This window comes from Armigeres subalbatus, chromosome 2 (genome assembly GCF_024139115.2).
Source record: "Armigeres subalbatus isolate Guangzhou_Male chromosome 2, GZ_Asu_2, whole genome shotgun sequence".
NCBI lineage: Eukaryota > Metazoa > Arthropoda > Insecta > Diptera > Culicidae > Armigeres > Armigeres subalbatus.
The window spans coordinates 434,747,481-434,765,274 of record NC_085140.1 but is presented as its reverse complement, the minus strand read 5'-3'; the positions used below and the strand labels follow the sequence as shown (position 1 = coordinate 434,765,274).

Sequence of the window (17,794 nt, the reverse complement as noted above, 5' to 3'; positions counted from 1 at the left end):
TTACAGTTCAATTTAGTCATGGATTAAAATTAAATGCGAATGAATGTCCTTCAGCCTTACAAATTATTTCTACATGTGAAGTAAAATTCTCCATTCACAATTTCACACCGATTTACCGACCGCAAAAGAAATGATCAGATAAGACAATCATTTCCGTACCTTAAAAGTCCATTCATACTACGAACCGCAATCAAATGGAACAAGGATGATCAGACGTTCCCATTCATCAGGTTCTCGCGTAACCCGAGACGGTGTTCTCATCCCGCTTGCAATCGGAGATACATAGCCCAAGAGACAAAACTCATCTGGCGTGTAAATGTGGAACCAACGAGAAAACAAATCGGAAGTTGTCCGATCTGATGGTTGTTGTTCCTCCAATTGTTTCTCCCGGAGATGATCTCCGCTCGTCCTCGAGATCACTTATCTCGTTGCTTCTGCAGGTTTTCATTGAGAATCGGGGAATAAAATAAGATCGAGCGCCGTCCCGTTGCGCGCCGGGGACCTACGCTCGGAGGAAACAGATTGTTGGAATTGCGATGAGTTGCAGCATTCGCTTTTGTGTTCCACATTGGCGGTGCAGGAGTAGGGAAAAGGTACATCTCTTGAAGATGTTTTATTTATTTAACAGGTAGAACACTAAAACGCTTGGCAAACAACGGAGGAAAAAGGAAATGATGCGGCTCGTTGATATTAAATGATAAACCACACCACCGCACCGGGCCTAATGTGTTGGGAAGGAATCTTCCTTTTTTCGGAACGATTTTTTCTGCTTATGACTGGCTTTATATCTCAAACAATGAAAACAAACAAATGCCGGGAAATAGGGCAATTGGCGTGATGTTGTTAAAATGTGCGAGTTTGGTACTCTGTTTGTCTATTTTTATTGCACCTGATGTCTGGTTTAGGATCGGCGATGATCTGTTTGCTGGATGGTTATGTTGGTTCAGGATTTGTTTTGTACTTGCCGATGTTTCTGCAACAGCTTCATCGATGGTGGTCTATTTGGTTTGTTGAAAGTTTCATCAATTCTCTGACCATGAAATTTATTTAGCAGCTCTGAAGGTTTGCGCCGCCGTTGACAGTTTTTGGCACATTACTACCGCAGACATTTTTACAGTGGCGTCCCTGTTCAAAATTTGGTAATCCGGTGACAAATTTCTCGTACATTTTCTAAACAATTTCACCTGGAAATTCCCGAAATACCTCCCGTGAAAACTCCGAAGTATTTTCCGTGGAACAATTCCAAACATTTTTTTTTCCATCCTCGAGAAGTTCTTCGCAATTTCCTCTAGAAATTCTTAGGATTTTCTTCGGAAAATTCTTCAGAACTTCATCGAGAATTTCTTCGAAAATTCCTCGGGAAATTCCGAAGAGTTTCCCGAGGAATCCCGAATAATTTCCCAAGGAAATTCCTCGAATTTCCCGAAGAATCTACGAAGAATTTCCCGAGGGAATGCCGAATAATTTTCCGAGGAAATTCCGAAGAATTTCCCGAGGAAATTCCGAAGAATTTCCCGAGGAAATTCCGAAGAATTTCCCGAGGAAATTCCGAAGAATTTCCCGAGGAAATTCCGAAGAATTCCCCGAGGAAATTCCGAAGAATTTCCCGAGAAATTCCGAAGAATTTCCCGAGGAAATTCCGAAGAATTTCCCGAGGAAATTCCAAGAATTTCGAGGAAATTCGAAGAATTTCGAGGAAATTCCGAAGAATTTCGAGGAAATTCGAAGAATTTAGTGAGGAAATTCCGAACAATTTCCGAGGAAATTCGAACAATTTCGAGGAAATTCGAAGAATTTCCGAGGAAATTCGAAGAATTTCCGAGGAAATTCGAAGAATTTCCCGAGGAAATTCGAAGAATTTCCGAGGAAATTTCGAAGAATTTTCGAGGAAATTCGAAGAATTTCGAAATTCGAAGAATTTCCTCGAGGAAATTCGAAAATTTCGAGGAAATTCTGAAGAATTTCGAGGAAATTCCAAGAATTTCGAGGAAATTCGAAGAATTTTCGAGGAAATTCGAAGAATTTCGAAGAAATTCGAAGAATTTCGAGGAAATTCGAAGAATTTCGAGGAAATTCGAAGAATTTCGATGAAATTCCGAAGAATTTCCCGATGAAATTCCGAAGAATTTCCCGATGAAATTCCGAAGAATTTCCCGAGGAAATTCCTAAAAATTTTCCGTGGAAATTTCGGAAAATTTCCCGTGGAAATTTCGGAAAATTTCCCGAGGAAATTCCGAAGAATTTCCGAGGAAATTCGAAGAATTTCCTGAGGAAATTCCGAAGAATTTCCGAGGAAATTCGAAGAATTTCCCCAGGAAATTCGAAGAATTTCCTGAGGAAATTCGAAGAATTTCGAGGAAATTCGAAGAATTTCGAGGAAATTCCGAAGAATTTCGAGGAAATTCGAAGAATTTCGAGGAAATTCGAAGAATTTCCTGAGGAAATTCGAAGAATTTCGAGGAAATTCCGAAGAATTTGAGGAAATTCCGAAGAATTTCCTGAGGAAATTCGAAGAATTTCCCGAGGAAATTCGAAGAATTTCGAGGAAATTCGAAGAATTTCCTGAGGAAATTCCGAAGAATTTCGAGGAATTCGAAGAATTTCGAGGAAATTCGAAGAATTTCCCGAGGAAATTCGAAGAATTTCGGGGAAATTCGAAGGGAATTTCGGGGAAATTCCGAAGGGAATTTCGGGGAAATTCCGAAGGGAATTTCGAGGAAATTCCGAAGGGAATTTCGAGGAAATTCCGAAGGGAATTTCGAGGAAATTCCGAAGGGAATTTCGAGGAAATTCCGAAGGGAATTTCGGGGAAATTCCGAAGAATTTCGGGGAAATTCCGAAGAATTTCGCGAGGAAATTCGAAGAATTTCATGAGGAAATTCCGAAGAATTTCGCGAGGAAATTCGAAGAATTTCCCGAAGAATTTCGAAGAAATTCGAAGAATTTCCGAAATTCCGAAGAATTTCCTGAGGAAATTCGAAGAATTTCGAGGAAATTCCGAAGAATTTCGAGGAAATTCCGAAGAATTTCGAGGAAATTCGAAGAATTTCCCTGAGGAAATTCGAAGAATTTTCCGAGGAAATTCCGAAGAATTTCGAGGAAATTCGAAGAATTTCGAGGAAATTCGAAGAATTTCGAGAAATTCGAAGAATTTCGAGGAAATTCCGAAGAATTTCGAGGAAATTCGAAGAATTTCGAGGAAATTCGAAGAATTTCGAGGAAATTCGAAGAATTTCGAGGAAATTCGAAGAATTTCGAGGAAATTCGAAGAATTTCCCGAAATTCGAAGAATTTCGAGGAAATTCGAAGAATTTCGAAATTCGAAGAATTTCGAGGAAATTCGAAGAATTTCGAGGAAATTCGAAGAATTTCGAGGAAATTCGAAGAATTTCCTCGAGGAATTCGAAGAATTTCCTGAGGAAATTCGAAAGAATTTCGAGGAAATTCGAAGAATTTCGAGGAAATTCGAAGAATTTCGAGGAAATTCGAAGAATTTCGAAGAAATTCGAAGAATTTCCGAGGAAATTCGAAAATTTCTCGAAGAAATTCGAAGAATTTCGAAATTCAAAAAATCCTGAGGAAATTCTAAAATTTCCCGAGGAAATTCAAAAAATTGCCTGAGGAAATTCGAAGAATTTCGAGGAAATTCAAAGAATTTCCCAAGGAAATTCCAAAGAATTTCCCAAGGAAATTCCAAAGAATTTCCCAAGGAAATTCCAAAGAATTTCCCAAGGAAATTCCAAAGAATTTCCCAAGGAAATTCCAAAGAATTTTCAAGGAAATTCCAAAGATTTTCCCGAGAAAATTCCAAAGGATTTTCCTGAGGAAATTCCAAAGAGTTTCCCGAAGAAATTCCAAAGAATTTCCCAAGGAAATTACGAAGAATTTCCCGAGGAAATTCCGAGAAATTTCCTGAGGAAATTCCGAAAAATTTCACGAGGAAATTCCAAAAAATTTCCCTAGGAAATTCCTAAGAATTTCCCGAGGAAATTCCTAAGAATTTCAAGAGGAAATTCCTAAGAGTTTCCCGACGAAATTCCTAAGAAAATTCCTAAGAATTTCCCGAGGAAATTCCTAAGAATTTCAAGAGGAAATTCCTAAGAGTTTCCCGAGGAAATTCCCAATTCAATTCCGAAGAATTTCCTTAGGAAATTCCGAAGAATTTCCCGAGGAAATTCCGAAGAATTTCCCGAGGAAATTCCGAAGAATTTCCCGAGGAAATTCCGGAGAATTTCGAGGAATTCCAAGAATTTCGAGGAAATTCCGAAGAATTTCGAGGAAATTCCGAAGAATTTCGAGGAAATTCGAAGAATTTCCGAGGAAATTCCGAAGAATTTCGAGGAAATTCGAAGAATTTCCTGAGGAAATTCCGAAGAATTTCCGAGGAAATTCGAAGAATTTCGAGGAAATTCGAAGAATTTCGAGGAAATTCGGAGAATTTCGAGGAAATTCGGAGAATTTCGAGGAAATTCCGAATTTCGAGGAAATTCAGAATTTCGAGGAAATTCCGAAGAATTTCGAGGAAATTCGAAGAATTTCGAGAAATTCAAGAATTTCGAAATTCGAAGAATTTCGAGGAAATTTCGAAGAATTTCGAGGAAATTCGAAGAATTTCGAGGAAATTCGAAGAATTTCCTGAGGAAATTCAAGAATTTCCTGAGGAAATTCAAGAATTTCCTGAGGAAATTCGAAGAATTTCCCGAGGAAATTCCAAGAATTTCCGAGGAAATTCCGAAGAATTTCCCGAGGAAATTCGAAGAATTTCGAAATTCGAAGAATTTCGAGGAAATTCGAAGAATTTCCGAGGAAATTCGAAAAGTTTCGAGGAAATTCCGAAGAATTTTCGAGAAATTCGAAGAATTTCGAGGAAATTCGAAGAATTTCGAGGAAATTCGAAGAATTTCCCGAGGAAATTCGAAGAATTTCCTTGAGGAAATTCCGAAGAACTTCCCGAGGAAATTCCGAACAATTTCCCGAGGAAATTCCGAAGAATTTCCTAAGGAAATTCCGAAGAATTTCCCAAGGAAATTCCGAAGAATTTCCCGAGGAAATTCCGAAGAATTTCCCAAGGAAATTCTGAAGAATTTCCCGAGGAAATTCCGAAGAATTTCCCGAGGAAAACGTGAAAAATATGTCGTGAAAATTATGAAGGATTTGCTGTGGAAATGTCATTGTTTTTCAAGTCCGTGGAAATTCAGAAAACTTAGTTGGTGATGCTAAATAAAAATCCATGGAGTTTTCATAAAATTTTCGTGGACATTTTCTTGGAAATTCCGAAGAAATTTCAAACCTTTTCTTGTTGAAATTGCGAAAAATAATGAATTTAAAGAATTTTTTCATTTGTTTTTTTTTTCTGATGTTATTTGCTTCGCATGTTATCTTTTTTAAATGTGAAGTCTTTGCCGCCACGATTGTGACCCATTTTTGTTGACATTTCGTCTTTCGTTCTGCAGAATTCTCATTCAAATGCATATCTAACCCTTGCACGTTTCCATCTCTATCTCGCCAACAGGCAGCAGCGGAGACGAGTCGGACTCGTCGCGTGGAGTCCAATCGAACCTAGAAGTGCCTCCGGGACTGCAGGTGATCCCTCTGAACCACCTGGTCATTCACAACGGCAACGGCACGACCAGTGGTGCAACGGTGAATGAGCTGGCGCAGAACGAACGGTTGAAGGTAAGTGGTGCCGCTCCGAGCTCTTCGATCAAATCGATAACCACCATTTCGGCTTTCGGTTCCAGCAACTGCAGAGCGCAGAGTTCCTGCTGCAGATGGCCCGACTTCAGCGACCACCCCCGCCGGATCTGGACATCCGCAACGGTTCGGTGGTGGCCTGCAAGCACATCCCCAAGGGAACCCAGTACGGACCGTTCATGGGGAAGTTTTTCCGGGACTCGTTGAACCGACGGGAGGTAAGAAGATCAAACGCACTGCTATAGAAATTCGTTTCATGCGACCGTTCTTCAATGTTTCAAGCGATGAAGCTGGTGGGAGGGTGTGATGTTTTGATTTGGGTCCCTCCTCATGGCAATGTACCTACGACGATGTACGAGGGACGAAAAGGACGAGAATATTAAATCCGAAATTACGCCACCACCTCGCTGCTTACTACCAAAAGTGCTTAGTTACGACGACGGCTCCCCTTCCCATCGCCGCGTCGCATTCCTTGCGTAAAGGCTTTTGTTCTTATGTGGGCCCAGGGTGCGCTCTGCGTTTCGGATCGTTGCGAGTTTACTCTCGTAGTACGGGACGATGGCGAATTTCTGTGCTGTAGGGCGGTAGGCAGTGCTAAACATCGTCCAAGACAGATGATTCCGATGATGACGATGGCGTCGTCGTCGTTTTATTGGAGAGGCTAAAAGCTGATGTAGTCATTATAATTTTATGAATGAGATGATAATCGAAAAGGACGGTGGGGGACAACCGAACGGGCGGAAGAAAAGGACGGTGGGGTCGCCTAGGAAATTGGACCGATGTCGACGGAGGAAGGATGAATGTTGAACAATTATTTTTACGGTGTTGATGTGGCGAAATCTCAGATAAACGAATATGTTGGGGTTCGGATCGGGATTTGATGTGAGGTTGGCTTTCAACGCCAATTTAGGAGATTACGGAATGATTAAGGAGTATAACAGAGTGTAATCCCATGATTATAGATAAGTGGAAATTGGTTAACTTTTGATGCTGCAATAAGAGCTAGAAAACGGCGCAGGTCCCAGATTTATTCTCCTATTTGCTATTATCTTGGAAACATAACACTACACTACACCATTTCTGAACCCCTTGTCAAAATCGTATTATCACTACTTATCAATTTGAATCACCGAAGCGTGAGAGTTGCGAGTGTGTCGAAAATTGCTTCCACCGATTGGCACCCATTGCAAGTCCCACCCACCCCCGGGCGCGCCGTATCTCGTTCAATTCATCTTTCTGGGGCTGTTGCAATCTACCGCAGAAAACAACTGTTCCGAATGGATTTCGGTGCTAATCGAGCGTGCGATATGAAGGCCGCCGCTGCTGGCTGGCTGGCTGACTGACGACGGAGGAAAATACGAAAGAATCCGGGCAGATAAGCTCTCCGTTCCAAAGTACCGCAGTCGTGTGCGATTACACAGATTGATAAACGATGTTTTCTCGTGACCGTTTCTAGTTATGGGTGTAAACCTGCACTTGATGCGAAATAATTGCGGAAAGTCAACAATGGAGAGAGAGGGGGGGGGGACTGATTGATATCGAAGTTGTCAGCCAAGTCATTCCAGAACCATGTTGAACAGCTTGAAATGGTTGATAGCAGCATTTAATTGGTTTGCGAAGCAAACTCTGCGTTACTTAAAGTGATTTTTGAATTTCAGTAATAAAAGATGACGGGGCAATTAGAATATTTTCGAGGATTGATCCACCCCCGCTACTTCTCGGATACCTTGCGTCATCAGGCAGTTGGGTCATAAATCATGCTCGGTGCGCCGCTTGACCCAGCAGTCAGATGCACGCTCGCACACTTGACCCCTCAGCCCGAAGCTGTTATTGAATAGTCATCATTGTCGTTGTCAAAATTCGTGCCACCGAAGCATGAACTGTGCAATATTGTCATAAAATTTTGGCCGCTTTTCCTGTAGCCGGCGAAGTAAGAGGACGAATACGAATAATAATTGCCGAAGGAGGGAGGAAGAATCATTTTATTACTGAATTACTGACACGAGGGGATACTTTGTTACAGCTGCATAAAGTGAAACTAAGAGACATTTGCTACCGTTGCCCAGTGGTGATTGTTATTGCCATTGTAAATCTGGTTTTAGGGGCCTCTTCTGCAGTAAATATCTGAAGCAATGGTTAAGTGAGATTTTTATGATTTTAAGATAGAAAAAACAACGTCCTTAGAATTGAGATTAGTATGGTCAGAAGGCACTTGTCATAAGATGAGTTTATACAATCCCATTGAATTCCACCACTTAATTGTATCTTGACAGATACGTATTTCGACCTCAACAGTAAGGCCGTCTTCAGTGTCTCGTACTTGACTCGACTCAGAAGGGTTATTTCACGGTCAGAAGGGGTATTTCACTGAGCTGATCGACAGGTACGCAGGCTTCGTTCTATAACCATCATCAATAATGGCTCAACTATTCCACCCTTTTCATTCCTTTACTTTAATAAGTTCATATAAGCGTATTTAAAGTTAGCACCTCAATTCGCTTTACAACAATTTCAGTGCTTCAACTATCCAAAGCATGTAACCCATACGTAGCACTTTTTTCATATGTAGTTCTAATCCATAGGTACCAAGCGGGAAAAATCAATGGTTGCATTAAAAATTCGAGTGAAAGTTGAAGATCTAGGGTTTGAACAATATTTTATAATTCGGGTCACTTTGCAATATGTGCGTTCATCAAATTTTGAAAAGTGAGCTCTAAGCAAATCAAGTACATCCTACGCTAAACACGCTATGAATCCGACAAAATAAGTTTCAAAGAAAGACGTTTGCATTCCACAGATTCAATAAAACAATGTTGATTAAATCGTGTACATCCAGGCTCAAATACCTCCACAAGATCGTCTCAGAAGCAGTGACGGGAAATGTCATATCGATGTCATGGGACTAATTTGTTAATAACTTTTTTCACAAGTAATTTACAATCGTATGTTTTATATAAACATAAAGCACTCAAAGGATACTTAAACTTTTTCTAATAGGTCATTGCTCTAAAACTGAAAATGGCGGCGTGAGAGCCGAATTAGTGTCAAATGACATTAATGTCATGACATTCCGTGACATTTTTTTAAATTCGTTATCATGCCTCACACTGTATATTTAGAACAATGACCTGTTTGGCAAAGTTGTAGGATCCTTTAAGCATTACATGTTAATAAAAAATCCGAGTTGTAAAAGACTTTTGAAAAAAGTTATTAGCAAATTAGTAATAGCAACCCCATGACATTTTTTTGACATTTCCCATCACTGCTCAGAAGCCTCCTTTCAAGAGGCTTGGTAGCCTCCTTTCAATAGGCTTGGTAGCCTCCTTTCAAGAGGCTTGGTAGCCTCCTTTCAAGAGGCTTGGTAGCCTCCTTTCAAGAGGCTTGGTAGCCTCCTTTCAAGAGGCTTGGTAGCCTCCTTTCAAGAGGCTTGGTAGCCTCCTTTCAAGAGGCTTGGTAGCCTCCTTTCAAGAGGCTTGGTAGCCTCCTTTCAAGAGGCTCGGTAGCCTCCTTTCAAGAGGCTCGGTAGCCTCCTTTCAAGAGGCTTGGTAGCCTCCTTTCAAGAGGCTTGGTAGCCTCCTTTCAAGAGGCTTGGTAGCCTCCTTTCAAGAGGCTTGGTAGCCTCCTTTCAAGAGGCTTGGTAGCCTCTTTTCAAGAGGCTTGGTAGCCTCCTTTCAAGAGGCTTGGTAGCCTCCTTTCAAGAGGCTTGGTAGCCTCCTTTCAAGAGGCTTGGTGGCCTCCTTTCAAGAGGCTTGGTGGCCTCCTTTCAAGAGGCTTGGTGGCCTCCTTTCAAGAGGCTTGGTGGCCTCCTTTCAAGAGGCTTGGTGGCCTCCTTTCAAGAGGCTTGGTGGCCTCCTTTCAAGAGGCTTGGTAGCCTTCTTCCAAAAGGCTTTGTAGCCTCCTTTCAAGAGGCTCAAAAGCCTCCTTTCAAGAGGCTCGGAAGTCTCCTTCCAAGAGGCTTGGTGGCCTCCTTTCAAGAGGCCTGGTGGCCTCCTTTCAAGAGGCTTGGTAGCCTCCTTTCAAGAGGCTTGGTAGCCTCCTTTCAAGAGCAGTGGCCTCCTTTCAAGAGGCTTGGTAGCCTCCTTTCAAGAGGCTTGGTAGCCTCCTTTCAAGAGGCTTGGTAGCCTCCTTTCAAGAGGCTTGGTAGCCTCCTTTCAAGAGGCTAGGTAGCCTCCCTTCAAGAGGCTTGGGCCTCCTTTCAAGAGGCTCAGTGGCCTCCTTTCAAGAGGCTTGGTAGCCTCCTTTCAAGAGGCTTGGTAGCCTCCTTTCAAGAGGCTTGGTAGCCTTCTTTCGAAAGACTTGGTAGCCTCCTTTTAAGAGTCTTGGTAGGCTCCTTTCAAGAGTATTGGTGGCCTCCTTTCAAGAGACTTGGTAGCCTCCTTTTAAAAGCCTTGACAGCCTCCTTTCAAGGGGCTTGGTAGCCTTTTCAAGAGACTTAGCCTCCTCTCAAGAGGCTTGGTAGCCTCCTTTCAAGAGGCTTGGTAGCCTCCTTTCAAGAGGCTTGGTAGCCTCCTTTCAAGAGGCTTGGTAGCCTCCTTTCAAGAGGCTTGGTAGCCTCCTTTCAAGAGGCTTGGTAGCCTCCTTTCAAGAGGCTTGGTAGCCTCCTTTCAAGAGGCTTGGTAGCCTCCTTTCAAGAGGCTCGGTAGCCTCCTTTCAAGAGGCTTGGTAGCCTCCTTTCAAGAGGCTTGGTAGCCTCCTTTCAAGAGGCTTGGTAGCCTCCTTTCAAGAGGCTTGGTAGCCTCCTTTCAAGAGGCTTGGTAGCCTCCTTTCAAGAGGCTTGGTAGCCTCCTTTCAAGAGGCTCGGAAGCCTCCTTTCAAGAGGCTCAGGCCTCCTTTCAAGAGGCTCCAGAAGCCTCCTTTCAAGAGGCTCAGAGCCTCCTTTCAAGAGGCTCAGAAGCCTCCTTTCAAGAGGCTCAGAGCCTCCTTTCAAGAGGCTCAGAGCCTCCTTTCAAGAGGCCTCAGAAGCCTCCTTTCAAGAGGCCTCAGAAGCCTCCTTTCAAGAGGCCTCAGGCCTCCTTTCAAGAGGCTCAGAAGCCTCCTTTCAAGAGGCTCAGAAGCCTCCTTTCAAGAGCTCAGGCCTCCTTTCAAGAGGCCTCAGAGCCTCCTTTCAAGAGGCTCAGGCCTCCTTTCAAGAGGCTCAGCCCTCCTTTCAAGAGGCTCAGAGCCTCCTTTCAAGAGGCTCAGCCCTCCTTTCAAGAGGCTCAAGCCTCCTTTCAAGAGGCTCAGGAAGCCTCCTTTCAAGAGGCTCAGAAGCCTCCTTTCAAGAGGCTCAGAAGCCTCCTTTCAAGAGGCTCAGAAGCCTCCTTTCAAGAGGCTCAGAAGCCTCCTTTCAAGAGGCTCAGAAGCCTCCTTTCAAGAGGCTCAGGCCTCCTTTCAAGAGGCTCAGAAGCCTCCTTTCAAGAGCTCAGGAAGCCTCCCTTTCAAGAGGCTCAGAAGCCTCCTTTCAAGAGCTCAGAAGCCTCCTTTCAAGAGGCTCAGAAGCCTCCTTTCAAGAGCTCAGAGCCTCCTTTCAAGAGGCCTCAGAGCCTCCTTTCAAGAGGCTCCGGAAGCCTCCTTTCAAGAGGCTCAGAAGCCTCCTTTCAAGAGGCTCAGCCTCCTTTCAAGAGGCTCAGAAGCCTCCTTTCAAGAGGCTCAGGCCTCCTTTCAAGAGGCTCAGAAGCCTCCTTTCAAGAGGCTCAGAGCCTCCTTTCAAGAGGCTCAGAAGCCTCCTTTCAAGAGGCTCAGAGCCTCCTTTCAAGAGCTCAGGCCTCCTTTCAAGAGGCTCCGGAAGCCTCCTTTCAAGAGGCTCAGGCCTCCTTTCAAGAGGCTCAGAGCCTCCTTTCAAGAGGCTCAGGCCTCCTTTCAAGAGGCTCAGAGCCTCCTTTCAAGAGGCTCAGAGCCTCCTTTCAAGAGGCTCAGGCCTCCTTTCAAGAGGCTCAGAAGCCTCCCTTTCAAGAGGCTCAGGCCTCCTTTCAAGAGGCTCAGAAGCCTCCCTTCAAGAGGCTCAGGCCTCCTTTCAAGAGGCTCAGAGCCTCCTTTCAAGAGCTCAGGCCTCCTTTCAAGAGGCTCAGTAGCCTCCTTTCAAGAGGCTCAGGCCTCCTTTCAAGAGGCTCAAGCCTCCTTTCAAGAGGCTCAGGCCTCCTTTCAAGAGGCTCGGAAGCCTCCTTTCAAGAGGCTCGGAAGCCTCCTTTCAAGAGGCTCGGAAGCCTCCTTTCAAGAGGCTCGGAAGCCTCCTTTCAACAGGCTCGTTAGCCTCCTTTCAAGAGGCTTAGTAGCCTCCTTTCAAGAGGCTTGGTAGCCTCCTTTCAAGAGGCTTGGTAGCCTCCTTTCAAGAGGCTTGGTAGCCTCCTTTCAAGAGGCTTGGTAGCCTCCTTTCAAGAGGCTTGGTAGCCTCCTTTCAAGAGGCTTGGTAGCCTCCTTTCAAGAGACTCGGTAGCCTCCTTTCAAGAGGCTCGGTAGCCTCCTTTCAAGAGGCTTGCAGCCTCCTTTCAAGAGGCTTGGTAGCCTCCTTTCAAGAGGCTTGGTAGCCTCCTTTCAAGAGGCTCAGTAGCCTCCTTTCAAGAGGCTTGGTAGCCTCCTTTCAAGAGGCTTGGCAGCCTCCTTTCAAGAGGCTTGGTAGCCTCCTTTCAAGAGGCTTGGTAGCCTCCTTTCAAGAGGCTTGGTAGCCTCCTTTCAAGAGCTTGGTAGCCTCCTTTCACGAGACTTGGTAGCCTCCTTTCAAGAGCCGTGGTAGCCTCCTGTCACGAGGCGTAGTAGCCTCCTTTCAAGCGGCTTGGTGGCCTCCTTTCAAGCGTGTGGGTCGCCTCCCTTCAAGAGGCTTGGTAGCCTCCTTTAAAGAGGCTTCGTAGCCTCCTTTAAAGAGGCTTGGTAGCCTCCTTTAAAGAGGCTTCGTAGCCTCCTTTCAAGAGGCTGGTAGCCTCCTTTCAAGAGGCTTGGTAGCCTCCTTTCAAGAGGCTTGGTAGCCTCCTTTCAAGAGGCTTGGTAGCCTCCTTTCAAGAGGCTTGGTAGCCTCCTTTCAAGAGGCTTGGTAGCCTCCTTTCAAGAGGCTTGGTAGCCTCCTTTCAAGAGGCTTGGTAGCCTCCTTTCAAGAGGCTTGGTAGCCTCCTTTCAAGAGGCTTGGTAGCCTCCTTTCAAGAGGCTTGGTAGCCTCCTTTCAAGAGGCTTGGTAGCCTCCTTTCAAGAGGCTTGGTAGCCTCCTTTCAAGAGGCTTGGTAGCCTCCTTTCAAGAGGCTTGGTAGCCTCCTTTCAAGAGGCTTGGTAGCCTCCTTTCAAGAGGCTTGGTAGCCTCCTTTCAAGAGGCTTGGTAGCCTTCTTTCAAGAGGCTTGGTAGCCTTCTTTCAAGAGGCTTGGTAGCCTCCTTTCAAGAGGCTCGGAAGCCTCCTTTCAATAGGCTCGGAAGCCTCCGTTCAAGAGGTTCGGAAGCCTCCTTTCAAGAGGCTCGGAAGCCTCCTTTCAAGAGGCTCGGAAGCCTCCTTTCAAGAGGCTCGGAAGCCTCCTTTCAAGAGGCTCAGGAAGCCTCCTTTCAAGAGCTCAGAGCCTTCTTTCAAGAGGCTCAGGGCCTTCTTTCAAGAGGCTCAGGCCTCCTTTCAAGAGGCTCAGAGCCTCCTTTCAAGAGGCTCAGAAGCCTCCTTTCAAGGCTCAGGCCTCCTTTCAAGAGGCTCAGAGCCTCCTCCTTTCAAGAGGCTCAGAAGCCTCCTTTCAAGAGCTCAGAAGCCTCCTTTCAAGAGGCTCAGAAGCCTCCTTTCAAGAGGCTCAAGCCTCCCTTTCAAGAGGCTCAGGAAGCCTCCTTTCAAGAGGCTCAGAAGCCTCCTTTCAAGAGAGGCTCAGGAAGCCTCCTTTCAAGAGGCTCAGGAAGCCTCCTTTCAAGAGGCTCAGGAAGCCTCCTATCAAGAGGCTCAGGAAGCCTCCTTTCAAGAGGCTCAGGAAGCCTCCTTTCAAGAGGCTCACGACGGTTACTTTCAAGAAGCTCAGGAGGCGTCCTTTCCATGAGCTCAGGAAGCCTCCTCTCAAGAGGCTCGGCCGCCTCCTTTCAAGAGGCGCCGGAAGCCCCCTTTCAAGAGGCTCAGGAAGCCTCCTTTCAAGAGGCTCAGGAAGCCTCCTTTCAAGAGGCTCAGGAAGCCTCCTTTCAAGAGGCTCAGGAAGCCTCCTTTCAAGAGGCTCAGGAAGCCTCCTTTCAAGAGCTCAGGAAGCCTCCTTTCAAGAGGCTCAGGTAGCTTCCTTTCAGGTGGCTCAGGAAGCCTCCTTTCAAGAGGCTCAGGAAGCCTCCTTTCAAGAGGCTCAGGAAGCCTCCTTTCAAGAGGCTCAGGAAGCCTCCTTTCAAGAGGCTCGGAAGCCTCCTTTCAAGAGGCTCAGGAAGCCTCCTTTCAAGAGGCTCAGGAAGCCTCCTTTCAAGAGGCTCAGGAAGCCTCCTTTCAAGAGGCTCAGGAAGCCTCCTTTCAAGAGGCTCAGGAAGCCTCCTTTCAAGAGGCCCAGGAAGCCTCCTTTCAAGAGGCTCGGGAAGCCTCCTTTCAAGAGGCTCGGGAAGCCTCCTTTCAAGAGGCTCGGGAAGCCTCCTTTCAAGAGGCTCGGGAAGCCTCCTTTCAAGAGGCTCGGGAAGCCTCCTTTCAAGAGGCTCGGGAAGCCTCGTTTCAAGAGGCTCGGAAGCCTCCTCTCAAGAGGCTCGGAAGCCTCCTTTCAAGAGGCTCGGAAGCCTCCTTTCAAGAGACTCAAAAACCTCCTTTCAAGAGGTCTATGAAGTTCTTTTGATAACCCCCACGGAATCGCTCAAAGTTACTTAGGCAAAAAATGGAAATGTTAGATTTTATTTACATATTAAGTCAAAAACTAGCTGGTTTTGATCCATTGATTCGAAAACTGACCACGGTGCATGGGTTCGACCTCTGCAATCTTGAGTTGTTTCACTGATCTTCGGGTAGTACGAGATACAGAAGATGCAACTCTTCCGTATTTCGTAATAATCCCGAAGCTTATTAGGCGATACACGATCAATCGTACACTAAAATGTTAATCGAAGCTAAGACCGAAGCAAAAATTACTTTTTCCACCTAAAATTCTTCTTCAAAGTAGCTTTCCGAGTAATTCAGCGCATATTCCGCAATCATTTCTAGATTGCGGCTACAAATTCTATGTTAATCGAGGAACGTTTTCCATGATTTTGCAGATTTTTGCCGATTGATTCTATTTTTCAGAATAAACTTCGCACACTTACGATCAGATATTTACGATTTTCATGCGTAGAAATCATGTTTGTTTGATTCGCAATGCATTTTTTTAGTAATGTTTCCGTCTTGACATCGTATCATTTTTTAACGTAATCAATCATGCTTAGATCATAATCAAAGTGGATCCAGGAAATAATCACAATGTAGTCAAAACCCTTGTACTTTGAACCAAATGCTAGTAACAATCGACATAATCCACTTCGAGCGGCGAAGATAAGTGCATCTTCACAATTTTCCTACTACACTCGTCAAGGATCTCGTCACAGACGGATGCACTTCCATTCCAAGCGTGCCGCACCCTCAAGAGTGACAGCAAAAGCGAACGACGACGCGACGGGCTTGCGGGCTGCCAGTTGACAGCCAGTCATGGAGTGTTTGTTTAGGAAGCCGTTCGGGAAGGATGAGTCCCAAGTCAAGTGAAGATGCCATGCCGCACTACTGCAGGCAGATCGCACCCGTCCGTTCATGGAAAGTGGATGTACTGTGCTGCGGCGGTCGTTGTCGTCTTTTTTTTTCTTTCTAAGGATAGAACTAATTTTCCACTTGATTATGAAGTTATTAAAAATTGTCAACCGTGCGAAGGGGTTCCGGGAAGATGCGAGTGTAAGCATGGAACGAAATCGGAGATTTATCGGATTCAATTAATTTTTCCATCGTTAACAGCTTGTGTCTGTGTCGTTGGATTTCTGTGTGCTCTCTGTTGAGTAAAACGCATGAAGCAGATGGGTTTGTCCAGTCAGTGGTCAGTTCCCGTACGAGTGGTAACTAATTGGTAGCAATTAATCGGTGACGCCTACACATTGCGCCTCTTGGTTGTTCGGATAGATTACGCAATAGAGCCGACGTTGTCACAACGTCGGGGCATGAGCATCCACTCTACTGGCGACAATAGGGAAATCAATTTCGTGATTGCTCGATGCTCGTAGCATCCAGGAAGTCAGAAAGGTGACACACCGCCAGCACCGATCGGGGAAGCCTCAGAGCTGTCAATCAATGAATGTCAATTCTATTCAAAGGCCGCATTGTCCCCGTCGGTCGTCCTTGGACGACCCACGGGAAGGCTGCCAACGGCAACCGAGAAGCAATTTGCATATCTGTCACAGCGAGTTTCTCCGTGGTCTCGGTGCGCTCAGAAGGGAATCAATAAACAAGTAATTATGGTTTTCGGGCAATCAGGGAAGAGGATATTAGAAATTCATAACGCGTTTCCAATTATCGATTGATTGTGTTTTCCGAGTACTTGGATACGGATGTTATTTTTTGGAATCGTGTTCAAAGAAAGAAAAATTTTCTCATGAAGACATAAGTCGTTCGTTCCGATAATTTAATCAAAATTGAGCAACGATACGGCGCCTGGCAGGCCTAAGGGGGATTGAACGGTTCCGAACCGCAGTGCATTATAGTCCGGCTAAAGTGGCTCAGTGAGAAGGCATTCGTCGAGAGGAGGTGGAGATAGAAACATATTTCCCACATTAGAGCAGGCCCCGAAGCTCAAAAGCGGGAGAGTCGAGACGAGATTCCGAATAAAGAAAAGAGGGTGTCGTTGTGTGGGAAGTTCCTGGTGATAAGGGCAATTGATTTTCTCCCCATTTTCAGCGCTCTGGCGAATTGAAAATTAAAGTCAAGTTGATGATGAACTTGCCGGATAGGGAAATTTACGGCAGCTGGATAGGGTGATGTGCGAGTGGTTTTAAGAGGGGTAATGTGGGTAGTTGTGATTGAATTAATGTCGAGGGATATCCGGAGGAAGTTAGTTTTTGATGAGATTTGAACAACTGAACAACTCAAATTATTGCATTTATCATTTTTAGTCAATTGTAATTTCGAATTTTGACAAATAATGATTTTTCTCTTCTGAAGATTTTTTGTTCAAGGTTCGAATTTCGACGAACACGTCAGCATATTCGGACTGTTTAGAGTTTCACTCACAGGGATTACTAATTTAGTTTTCCCCCTGCGAGTATCATCCTAAAACCGAATCCGAGAACACGATAGAGGGCAATTTGTGCCCATCGGTGTCAATCAGATAGATTCTTTGCCAGCTTCTGTCTGCGCTTCTTGTCCTCCCCTCATTACGCCCGGCCGGCTGTGTAATAAATCTATTTGGGTTTCGGTTTAAGGCTCATTTCGCAACCGATACAAAACCTGAAATTTGCACCACCGACGGAGCTACCGCGCATGCAAGAAAGGGACCGACCCGGAGTGTTGAATTGAGTGACAACCAGTGAGAAATCCAATCAATTTCTGGGGTTTCAAGGATTAGCAGTTTATCGAACTTTTTTTTCAGATCAGGAAAAGCAGCTTCTTTTTCTCGAGATTTTGTCTGTTTTTCTGACAGAAGCGAAAAAAAACTAACGGAAACACTTAAGAAGATTATCATCGAAGTGTGAAACCGCCTTTGCAAGGGAGGGTAAATAGTGAGACGACACCCTTTTTCGGGAAAACAGATCACACTTCCTTGTCTACTGATGGAAACTGGTTCCGGGCTCTCTCACGCATCCAAGGTAATGCAATAAGCGAAAGATGACCGGTGTCAATCAAATCGTGTTGGTCACTGTGCGTTGACAACTTGAGTTCCCTGGCGCGACTCATTAGCATAACTAGGAGGGTTTTTAATGAAGCAAACTCGCTGACCACTGGGTTTCAGATTTCTTCGGTACGTGCTACAATTTTGTTACGCAGGCATGTAATCCCACTTTTTACGATCCAAAAGAACCGTTAAAGTGCGCTAGATTGCAATTGATTTTGGGTTGGTTTCTTGATTGGCCCGCACAGGCAGGCAGGTGAAAAACCCTTTCGGAGGTTTCACATTACACAAACCGACAAATCATTCAGCTGTCAATCAACTTTCGGGGGAATCGTCTCAAGATGCCTCACTCTAATAAATCACCGCACTCCAATCC

The 17,794-nt window shown here is 45.0% G+C and overlaps 1 protein-coding gene across 3 annotated transcripts in view; it reads left to right on the top strand.

The window, feature by feature from the left end:
- The window catches only part of LOC134213593 (transcription factor hamlet), a 329,303-nt gene that overhangs the window by 219,359 nt on the left and 92,150 nt on the right, over positions 1–17,794 (top strand). For all 3 annotated transcript variants that reach the window (XM_062692795.1, XM_062692797.1, XM_062692796.1), the window contains exons 2-3: positions 5,513–5,676; positions 5,742–5,912. In XM_062692795.1, coding sequence (XP_062548779.1) covers positions 5,513–5,676; positions 5,742–5,912 — 335 coding nt within the window. The remainder of the gene's footprint in view (positions 1–5,512; positions 5,677–5,741; positions 5,913–17,794) is intronic.